Below are 11,334 nucleotides of genomic sequence, written 5' to 3' on the forward strand. Positions count from 1 at the left end.
ATACTGAGATAAACGTGTGCTCTCCTGCTGCTACTGGGATTGCAAAAACCAGTGGGAATTTTTCTTTCAATTTTTGTTGACCTTTTATGCCAGGTGTATTTTTGTTTTAAATCCATAATGTGTTTTAAATATGCAACTTTAATAAAGAAAAGCTCTATTACATTTTATAGCTGATTATTTTTAATATACATTTTACAAAATAATGTGTCTTTGAAATTAACTGGTTCATACAGACTTTGAGATAAGCATAGTGTTTAGATAAAAAGAAAACACACACACAAAAGAAATGTCAAATACAATACAATTGCAGGCTTATTCTGGTGCTGTTAATCATTGTCTATTTTTTTGTAATTTGTCACAGAGCACTTTGGTTTACTCCACTTATAGCAGCAGCATCACCTAGTGGATATAGTTAGAAATTACAGAAAAATGTCTGAAATCCACTGCAATAATATATATATTTGTGTGTGTGAGTGTGCGTGTGTGTGTGTGTGTGTTTTACTATTTTATAGGCAATATTAGTTGATGCTTCACAGCTGGTGGTAATCAGTTGTGTCAAGTTAAACAGAGTTGTAACATTTTAGGATTTGAACTCCAATAGTTAAATTTAGAGGAACATTTTTGGATGACCCTGAATGCAGAGAATAAAGTCTTATCTAGAGGTTTTTTTTTTTAGTACTGTATGATTTTTAATAAATAATAACGCAATCTTCCATAAATGAAGGACATGCTAAATACTGGGGTTTTGTTGTTGGTTTTTTTTTGTTTGTTTTTTTTAACAGGGTTAGCTCAAGAATTTCTGAACCTGTTACAGTTTAGTAAGTAAAATTAAATAATTCTAAAATAATACATATTAGTTGCTTTAAATATAATACAGTATTAATATGTATTGATTTTATTGATCTAAAAAAAAAAAAAAAAAAGCAACGATTGTAGTTTCACTTTTTCATTGCCACGGACTGGACTCTTTATTTTCCACTGTAAACAACATTAAATTGTAATAATAATAATGATAATAATAATAATAACAAGCTAGAATGAGATAATGGACATGCCATTTCATACACAAACACATTTCTCTGAGTAGATTTATGTATTTAGGTTATCTAGATTATTTCCCATCACTGTCTCTTTTATGGGAAATGAAATTGCTGAAAGCTTCCTGAAAACTACAAATCACACAATGCAACACGATCATTCGATATGGGTTTGGGGAAAGTACGGAACTATCTACTTTCATTTTCGCTTTTTATGCTGAGTAACTGTGAGTACTGCTCCGTGTCGTGCGTGGTATTGAATTGCACAAATAAAACGTTTATTATTGTTTCTGGTAGCTTTGTTGAAGTTTAAACGCGTTTATAAACTTAATCAAGTAACTTTTCATCTGCAGAGACGACATGGCTTTTCTTTGTCCCGCGTCAAAGAAACAGGTGAGTGCAGATGTCTGCTAGCATGATTTAAAAGTGCTATAAAGCGACATTTGAATCCACTTTCCCTTCAAAGTATTGACTGGCGAGCAGCTGTTCAGATAAGTGTTTGTTCTGATGACCGGACAGATAGCAGGGGTCATTTGACTTAAGCAGGTAGCTATCGGGTAATTAGCTGTAAAATGTCTGTTAAGATGCTCTGTTTTCTTACATTTTGCATACAGCGACAGTGTCAAAATATCAAGAAAAACGTTGATAACTGTCATTTCTTTATTGCAGGTGGATGACTTCTGCCAAAACCTCACAAAGGAGGTAATTTATCCAACAGTTACAAACCCCCCCCAGCTGTCACATGCATTAATGTTTGTCACGATGATATGAACAGTGCTACTTTTCTTTTTCATAACAGGCAGAGCAGCTGCTTTCTAAATTTTTCCCTCAGAAGATTGAGGAGCTGCAGATGCTGTTGCAGGTATTGATCTGTGACTTTGTTAGCCACACCGGGGGCCCTGCAGGGGTTTTTGGGTTACTTTAGCAAAATAAGGAGACTTCCTGTTCTCTTCCTCAACAACAACAATAATAAAATCTTTTATAATGATGTTTTTTGAGACAAAATTGCAGAGATGGGACCCAGTAATTGTTTTGCAGGATTCAAGTAAGTCTCAAGTCTTTGCACTAAAGACCCAAGTGAAGTTTCAAGTTCTAAACTTTGGGTTTCAAGTCCTAAACAAGTCAAAATGTGCGCTTTCCCAAAAGTAATGCCATTTAAACAACAAAGTAATAATACATTTAATATACAAAATCACAAATGCTTAAAAAATTTTATTCATTCAATAAAACATATTTGTTAAAAAAAATACTTAGCATTACTATAATAATAATATTGATGATATTAAAACTATTCTCAACTTACGATTTCTTGTGTGACGTAAAATGTCAATGTTGGAAGTTGTTGCATCTCTGTAATTTTCAACCCACACATTTTGAGTACTGTAATGTGTTTCTGTTGTTGTTGCTGACCACTACTCTTTGTATGTGAACAAAATTATATTTAGCATATTCTTTTACAGCTTTTACTCAGTAATGTAATGTTGGGTCTTCATGGTTCTCTATTGCAACTTGATTGGATGCTCAAACAAAGTGGATGTGGAGAACTTGCTGAAAGATAATCGTTGTTGACTCAGGAAATGATAAAAATTGATTGATTTGTTGCACTTTTTTAAATAATATAAATTTTAATCTTTGGACTTTGGGAAAGGTTTCAAATATTATTAGGTCAGAAGGCTCAAGTTCAAGTAAAGTCACGAGTCACTGGTGTTTAAGTCCAACAGGAGCTGCAAGTCTAAAAGCATCAAATTTGTGACTCGAGTCTAAGCCATGTGACTTATGGGCTGTTTGAGAGTCATGTTAAAGGATATGTCAACCTGTGAAAATATGTCAAAAGTAACAGGGACTTTGTGTTCTTTGTCAGACATCATTCAGCCGTGATAACCTGGGATCTCTGAAGGCTCCGCTGGACATCCCGATACCAGACCCAGCTAAAGAGGAGGCCAAGCAAAAGAAGAAAGAGGAGGTATGTCCCACGCTCTGTAGGTTTGAGGCTGCATCGTCTGGAACGCCAAAGAAGGGAGCGTGCTGGTTGAAAGAAGTCTAAATCTTTTGAAGCATTAGAGTGTTCAAGGAATAATTCACTTTCCAAATGGCAAAGAGCACATATGAGCTCCTTTACCCTTTTTTTTCTCGACTTGAGTCTCCTGTTAGCTGAAATGATGAGTTAAGAGGGTTGGTGGGGTCATTATAGACCTGCGTTGCCTTTGTGTGGATCAGTAGTAAAGGTTTTGGCAGTGGCAGTTTATTAAAATCGCCCAGTAAGACGATGGTATCGTCAGCGGAGTAAACAATAATTTCAATCATTAAATAATCATTCTGCAGCTGTATGCTCAATACAGACAGCCCTTTCAAACAGGAAACTAAACTAAAAGTGAAACTTGCCTATGCTCTCTTCAGAACCAGACAAAAACAATAATTTTACCTCGCTAAATACAGTTTAATACTGTCTCGATTGATAACTTGTTTGTGTTATTGTGTGATTTTGGTAAATTCAAATTAAACCTTTATAATTCTAAAGTCACACAATAACACAAACCAATGAACGGACTGAGGCGGTGTTAGACCAGCATTCTACATGTTCGGCAAGAAAATAATGATCATTTTTGTCAATGGAGTCTGGAATTAAAGAGAGCAGACAGTTTGATGTTTGGTTCAGTGCCCTGTTAAAAAAAAGGGCTGTCTGCTTGGGAAGTACAGAGCATATGACTGTATAATGAGACTTGGATTATACTGCAGGCGGTGGGTTTTGCTGTTTGATCATTTGGGGAGTGAAGTATTCCTTTAAGACATTTATTTGTTTGTTTTTAGTAATTGCCTCTAGGTTCATTTTTGCCATTACCTGCAATTTGTGAAGAAGTAATTGCTAAATTAACAACACTTTCGGGGATTCAAGGATGCTGAAAAACCTACTTCCGAGGGTTTAAGAGGTTGAGAGGAAAGTCAGTCCCAGAGCCATATTATATAAATGTATCAGGCTTCATAATAAGGAGTCTTAGTCAAGTGTTTTATTTTCCTAACCACTGAATTTCTTCAGGACTGGAATCCTCAGTCAAGGGTTTATATTTAGCGTTTCACATTAGGCACAACATTGAGTCCCCTGTTACCATGGCAACCAATCGCTGTGCAATTTCCAAGGACTGCTTTACAAATTGGCAGTGAGTGTGTCTTTTATTTTGGGAGATCTTTAAAGAATCTTAATTAACCTGAATTAATGTGGTTTTTTGTGTGTTTTAAATCATTTTCATGTTATATGTTGATAAGAGGAGTACTCAAAGGAATACCCATTTAGAAGTACCCTGCCCGTGTTGTATGCAGTGCAGAATGATCATCGGCTTTAAGGTGAAAGCAGAAAAGTCACTTAAGGATAGCATTTGTTTCCCCTTTTATTATACCCCCTATTTATACAGATGTCACCCCTATTTTGGCAGATGCTGCCATATTGCACTCATGGATGTAGATGAGGAAAAAGTGTAATGCTGCCAGTGTCTTTAGTTTTATGTGGGGAAAAATGGGCTGAAAGAGTATTTGGGATCATAACTTGAGGCTGTTGGAGTGCATTCAGAGGCTGTGTTCAAGGAGCCGGGACTGCTGGAACTAGGTTACATTTCCTATACAAAGAAAAAAATCCAACAGTTGACATCTTCATTTAGCTACAGGAATAAAAAGCACGTGGGAGAGCTGTCTGAGAGATTAATAGGCAGCGAAAACTCTTTGACCTGCTGCCTTCTGTTCTTATGTTGCAGAAGAAGGCGAAGGAAGACAAGGACAGCGATAAAGAGGAGGAAGATTCAGGTAGAGATGATGACGACAAGTAAAAAATTTTTTGCAGTTTTCTGTACATGAGCATATGTGTTACGGCATTAAGGTGGTACTGATGATAACATGAATGTGCACTGGTTTATGAAAATGTTTATATGCCAGGTGTGATTTGCAAAATCAAATTTGCCTGCACATTGTAGTTAACTATCATAATAGCAATCTTAAAAGCATGGAATATTTATTAAAAACATATTTTAAATACAGACCCATCAACCTGTTCACAGAGGTGTCTTCCTCTCCCAAACAAATGCACAAACCAGTAAAAACACAGAATTACACTGTTTCAGCTCACAAATGGTGATCTACGTAAGGACCTGCTCCCTATGTAGATACACTCATTCTAAGGTAACAAAAACACAATAAATCTTATTTCCAGGAGATTAAAATGAAAAAAAAAACACACTTATTATATTGTGTTCCATTTCCGCCAGTATTTCCCCCTAAATCCCTCACACTGGAACTTTAAAGCAGGATTTACTGATACTGATTTACTGAAAATTTTCATTCTTCATGAAATTGTTTGTGTGCACACTCAAAATTAAAAAGGAAATCCTCTTAGAAAGCAAGTCAGCCAGAATATGCTGATATTGTGACTTTTTGTGAAACATATTTGGGGATGTTTTGTCCACCAGGGCCTCCTTGTGGTCCCATCTGCAGCAACGAGCAAATAGAGAGCCTCCTGCAGCTGGTTAAACCTGAGATCCAGACACTGAAGGAGAAGCTCAACACGGTCAGTCTCTGCAGTCGCTTTTTTAGCTTCATTCATACCAAGAAATCAGTCTAAGCGTGGTTATTACCTTAACTTATGTAACAGATGGGAGGGTGTGTGCCAGCAGTTACATAAACAGTAATGAGGAGTGATATTCTCTCTTGTGTTTAACATGAGGCATCTTAATAACTGTGAACACTATGACAACCACACTGTATATTTTGTGTATTTATTACGCTATATATTTAAACATTCCGGTTTTCCTGGCAGGTGTCAATGTGGGTGCAGCTCCAAATCCCTAAAATTGAAGATGGTAACAACTTTGGAGTGGCTGTACAGGTTGGTAACCGGTGATGATGTCATGAAGCAGTAGAATGATGTTTCGCCTCGTGCTGCTGCTTTCTTGTGTAAAAGTATCCATTTAGGATTAACATTTTAGCTTTTGTCCAACAGGAGAAAGTGTTTGAGCTCCTGACAAACACGCGCACCAGGATCGAGACGTTCCAAACTCAGATGGCAAAGTAAGAGCCCGCACCAAAGCTGCTCATTTTTTGTGTATTTTTTTTTATTTATTTGAATGATTAACAAAAGACGCAGTCAGGCTAACAAGACGCATCATCTCTTTCATCAATGCACCCACGCCCACATGGGTGTTGTCAGTTGTTCTAGCTGTTTATCGACTCTGTTCAGTTTGCAGTTGGGAACATTCGTGTTGTTAATTTGCTGAGATCATCAAAGACCAGAAACAGTTTTTGGCATCATAAATGTGTAGCAAAGTAGCAAAAAAATTACAGCCTCGCTTTGATCACAACTGGATGGGATTATTTTTTAGATATCACAATTTCAAAAACAACTTGGACACTCACTCATACTTAAGATGATAAGACAGTAATATATCCTGTTTATGACTGTTAAAAATGAATGCCAAGTAACTTTTCTTTCTTCCGTTTGTCAGATATTTCAACGAGAGAGGTGATGCTGTGGCCAAAGCCGCCAAACAATCCCATGTGGTCAGTATCTCATGTTGTGTACCTTGATCACAGTGGCACATTGTACTACGTGTGTGTTAATTATCATATACTCAATGTTAGAATAAATTAAGATAAAATAGGAATAAATTAAGAAAAAATATATGACTGCTCATAGTGTGCCACCTGCACACTGGATGCTGTATTTGTGTGTAAAATAATGATTTATTATGGCAATGTTCTGCTCTGCATAAATTGGGTACATATATGATGTGCCATGTGCTGTATGTTTTTGCATATGAACTATGTGTTCACTGCCACAGGGAGACTACAGACAGCTGGTTCATGAGCTGGACCAGGCCCAGTATTCAGAGCTCCGCCTTGTGGTCCTGGAAATCCGCAACACATATGTAAGACACCTACGCCCTGTTGTTTACTGTTAGGTTGCTTTTTTAACATTTCTGTTGTGTTAGATCATGTTTGTGTTGAAAAATCTAAAAATGGATCCAAATCTGATTGTGTAAAAATCGTCAACAACATACAACTGATGAGGACAATCTGACTGCGTTACATTCTGCGTACATTATGTGACAATTATAAATCAAATTAATATACCATCTGTTGCAATCATGCACTGTACTTTGAATACAACAACCTGCACGTCTATAAAATATTCCAGCCGTGTCCCAGCAGCAGGGATGGTAGCTAAATGGAATCCATTCCTTCTTAATAGGAGGGTAATTAAACTAATTGCTGTGCTTGTGTTAAATTGATTGGCGCTCCATCTCCTGTCCATTAATCACTGTTTGTCTCCTTCCTCTGGCTATTGTCCTCCTGTGTTTGATGCTGTTAATGAACAAGGCGGTACAGGTGATGATGAAAGGAGCTGTTTGACACGATTACGGCTGTGGATCTGGGCGTCCCCCTCTCTTTTATAACTGCCTCTAACCTCAGACTCTCTGTTACATGCTGTAGATCTTTCTCATATCTTTATACATTTCCACTGATGTCTCTCTCTGTGTCTCTCTTTCTGCAGGCTGTTCTGTTTGACATCATTACCAAGAACTATGACAAGATCAAGAAGCCCAGAGGAGACGGCAAGGCTCTCATCTACTGAGACTCAAGCACACTCCCTCTCTAACAAGATACAACTAGTGTAGTATGACACTCTGGTAACAGTACACAGGCTCCGACAAAAATGACCTCTTTTCTTACCATGTATTCATTTTTGTTCAGATTACAAAATAAAGCAATATGATTCTGATACCTCTGTCTGCTCCTCATTTGTCCAAATTTGCTATTTAAAATAGGGTTTTAGACTTTTTTTTAGACATTTATAAATTTAAACCTGCATATTCATATGATGCCAGAGTTATGTGGCAAATCACAGTTTTTACAGGTGATATGCTACATTCTTTACACAAGGCCATTTTCACTTTCCAAAACTTGAGCCTGAGCTTTCAAGGTCACACCACATCACCAAATTATCATTCTTTGAGCGTCTCACACTACTGAGGCTGTTTGTCCGTGGTGGTGAAAAGTCCATCTCCCGGCAAACCAGGACAGCCCCAGCTCAGTTTGAGTCTGTACCACCCCTGATAGAGTCCTCTCCATCCCAGGTAGCCCAGAGCTCCTCCCAGCTGCTGGGAGGGGAACTTGGGGAAGTGTGCAAGCAAACACAGCAGCAGGAACATCCAAAGAGCGAGCAGACTCACACACAGGAGGAAGATGAACCTCAAAGGGGCACCGGGCGACCTCTGCGGACATTTTGTTTGAGCCAGGTGAAGTCCAAAGACAGATATTTCCTCCACGAGCAGCAGGCAACACAAACAGATGATGAGGACGTCCTGGGACACTTCGTAACCTCTCCACACCATGCCGGCTTTGAGGCAGGAGGCCTTGGTTTGGTCTTCATGCAGGAGTAGGAGGGGCTGCAGAGAGGAGGCGGTGCCTTGGATATCCTGGGCAGGGGTCACAGGTTCATAACATGTTCCTGTTGCATTCTCCAGCAGGGCCAGGAGGCGCTGACAGCCCCACCAGAGCAACCCCACAACCCCTATCCGAGAGAGGTGGCGGAGGAGGAGAGAGGGAGAGCGACGGGCTGAGACGGAGAGGAGGAGGATGAAGGACGCTGTGAAGATGCAGGTCCAACCCCAAGTGGACCTAAGGAACTTTCTGCAAGAGAGCAGAGATAAGTGTTATATATGTATACATATATATGCGTGTGTGTGTGTTTGTGTGTGTGTGTGTTTGTGTGTGTGTTTGTGTGTGTGTATGTGTGTGTGTGTGTGTGTTTGTGTGTGTTTGTTTTTGTGTGTGTATATATATATATATAAAGCCATTTAAAAAATGCAGCCCCACCCAGTTAACCCTTTGAACCTGTAGAAGTATGCTATAAGCAAGAAAGAGGAAATGACCCAAAAATTATCCAGAAATTACTAAAAGGGATGAGAAAATTACCAGAAAATTTATTTAAAAATAAAAAAAGAATGTAAAGAAACACACACATAAACAATACTTGGAAAACATGCTTACATTTTAATTATAATTATAATAATTCCGTAACATAATTTGAAATATATAATGATGATAATTTAAACGTTTTCCCTAGCTTTTTGAAGATATTTTTTTTAATCTATTAATTTCTTGTAATTTGCGGAATACTTCTTACCAAGTTGCTCATTGCCTTTTCCCCCCATGTTTTCAAAAGAAATTGCACCAATTTGGTAAGGTTCAAAGGCTAAATACTTGTGAAAGGCATCTAAAAGCAGCACAAGAAAAGTGATGTTTCTCTAGGTTTCAAAGGGTCAAGTTTACATATTTCATACACGCTATCTTACACACTGCACAGCATTTGGATATGTTAATAGCTGAAGGTAAATACAAGTTCAGCAAGAACGTTCATCTTTTGGAATCCACTCAAATTTATTGTGCTGCCAAAGGCTGAATGATTGCTCTGCTAATGGCTTCACGTCATGAGTTATGTACGATCAGAGCGCATTAAATAACCCCACAAAAAAGCCTCATGGGCATTCAGTTCATGTAGAAGCTTGTATTACCTTTATGAACCTGTCATTTAAAAAGTGCAGTTGGATACACACCAACAGAAGCCGGACCAAGTCACGAGCAAGTCTCGAGTCTTGGCACTAAAGTTCCAAGTCCTTAACTTTGAGTTTTGAGTCCCAAACAAGTCATGACATGCTCAATGCCATTTTAGCAACACAGTGATGATATAATAAATTAAAAATATATATAAATACAAAAAAATACATTTGTGAATACAAGTTAGTTGGAAGTTGCTGCATTTCCATCTGTAATTTACATAGTGCAATCTGTTTTTGGTAACTATTGCATAGTTTTTGTACACAGACAAAGTTATCTTTGGTATGATTTTTCCAGCTTCTGTTCCAGTGCTTGACAGTTAAAATAATCCTCACCTACACCTCTAATATGCAGTAATGTTTTGTTGATTGTCTGCCATGTTCAGCCATGACACACATAACTGACAGCACTGACTATATTTGTTTTGAAAATGCAATTTAAATTGTAACTTTTAAGTGTAACATGTCTGTAATGTGCCAGGTGAGTTTAGGGACAGAATGGGTATTAAAGAAGCATCATCCAGGGACATTCATCCATTCAGAATGGGTATTAAAGAAGCATGCAGGTCCAACTGAAAATCATGCAGCCACTTCATTCATTTTCAAACAACAGCAACTATTGGTAAATATCGGATTTCCATTTCAAAGCAGAAACACAACCATACCTGTAAAGGTAATGGTTGCTGTTAGCGAAGATGCTGTACTTTGACACCCAGAAGCTCAGCACAGGACCAAACAGCACCAAAGCAGACAGCATCAGGTGGAAATGGCGTCTGACCAGGTTACTTCCTAAAATCCTGGCCAGTATGTCTGTCACAAACACCAGAGCAGCATTCAGCAGTCTGAGGATGAATTTTCCCAGCAGAATCACCTCTGCAGCCATCTTATGTAACTTCTCCAAGTTGATCTCTGGTGTGGAGCCATTTGAGGAGTTTTCTGTCTTCAGATCCATGTTTATCTGCTGCGTTCGTCCACTTGGTGATTTGTTCTGCAGCTTCAGATTGAATTTTGACAGTGTTTTCCTCTTCTGTGTGTCCAATTAGAGCCGTGTAGTGGAGTCTGCGTCGCTTTCTTTTGTCTTTGAAAGGCACACCAGTCCTGCTCCAGGAGCCTTTCTGTTTTATCGCTGACAGGCGTTACAGGAGAGCACATGGTTTATAAAAATACAACCCCTCTGTCCCCTTTACCCCCAGACACCCTCCCCCTCCTCAACACACAGTCAGAGTGTGGGCATGGCTGCTGCTGCTGTAACTGACCCCATTATTCTCAAAACAATGATCCAACCCTTTGGGAATCTGATTCCCAAAGATTGCAACTGATTCAAAAACGGGACACAAATTTTGCATGATGGCTTAAAACAACAACTTTGTAATGAGACCAATGGTGTGCTGCAATTACATTTGCATTTAGAATCAAAAAAGCCTTGTCTGTTCCTGCATAAAGAATCACTCTGACATTAAATGGATGGCTTGGCTCCTTCTTTGGTTCTCCTTTAGTCTCTCCATTCTTAGAATCAGCTGCTGGGGCCAAAACTAATTTAAGTTATAAACTGTTGCCAGTCTGCATTTGGCGTCACGAACAGCTGCGTTTCTCACAGCACTTTGAGCCCTCTTTATTTCCAGGCCCAGTCCTCAGGCCAGATCCTCTTAAACCTCTTCAACTCCCAGAGCCAAATTGAGTAAATTTAGTCTTTCCGTGGG

The 11,334-nt window shown here is 38.5% G+C and overlaps 2 protein-coding genes across 2 annotated transcripts; one reads left to right on the top strand and one right to left on the bottom strand.

Moving 5' to 3' along the window:
- Positions 1-1,245: 1,245 nt before the first annotated feature.
- On the top strand, positions 1,246-7,797 carry psme1 (proteasome activator subunit 1). Its single transcript, XM_042510800.1, has 12 exons — positions 1,246-1,264; positions 1,391-1,430; positions 1,707-1,739; positions 1,837-1,899; positions 2,899-3,000; positions 4,781-4,829; positions 5,489-5,586; positions 5,836-5,904; positions 6,019-6,086; positions 6,521-6,575; positions 6,857-6,943; positions 7,570-7,797. Exons 2-12 carry the CDS (start codon positions 1,398-1,400, stop codon positions 7,648-7,650), a joined length of 738 nt encoding a protein of 245 aa, XP_042366734.1. The 5' UTR covers positions 1,246-1,264; positions 1,391-1,397; the 3' UTR covers positions 7,651-7,797.
- Positions 7,798-8,041: 244 nt separating this feature from the next.
- Positions 8,042-10,628, bottom strand: LOC121960357 (fat storage-inducing transmembrane protein 1). The gene is made up of 2 exons (XM_042510016.1): positions 10,300-10,628; positions 8,042-8,708 (listed from the first exon to the last, which is right to left on the bottom strand). Exons 1-2 carry the CDS (start codon positions 10,584-10,586, stop codon positions 8,042-8,044), a joined length of 954 nt encoding a protein of 317 aa, XP_042365950.1. The 5' UTR covers positions 10,587-10,628.
- Positions 10,629-11,334: the final 706 nt, after the last annotated feature.

The sequence above is a fragment of the Plectropomus leopardus genome, chromosome 21 (assembly GCF_008729295.1).
Source record: "Plectropomus leopardus isolate mb chromosome 21, YSFRI_Pleo_2.0, whole genome shotgun sequence".
In the NCBI taxonomy this organism is placed as follows: Eukaryota; Metazoa; Chordata; class Actinopteri; order Perciformes; family Serranidae; genus Plectropomus; species Plectropomus leopardus.

What these genes read in the sequence shown, in the direction of transcription:
- LOC121960357 (XM_042510016.1), bottom strand. Translation starts at nt 10,586, where the DNA reads ATGGATCTGAAGACAGAAAACTCCTCAAATGGCTCCACACCAGAGATC. An exon ending in AGCAACCATTACCTTTACAG is followed by an intron (nt 8,709 to 10,299) that starts GTATGGTTGTGT and finishes GCTCTCTTGCAG; the next exon opens with AAAGTTCCTTAGGTCCACTT.
- psme1 (XM_042510800.1), top strand. Translation starts at nt 1,398, where the DNA reads ATGGCTTTTCTTTGTCCCGCGTCAAAGAAACAG. An exon ending in ACTTTGGAGTGGCTGTACAG is followed by an intron (nt 5,905 to 6,018) that starts GTTGGTAACCGG and finishes TTTGTCCAACAG; the next exon opens with GAGAAAGTGTTTGAGCTCCT. An exon ending in TTCCAAACTCAGATGGCAAA is followed by an intron (nt 6,087 to 6,520) that starts GTAAGAGCCCGC and finishes TCCGTTTGTCAG; the next exon opens with ATATTTCAACGAGAGAGGTG.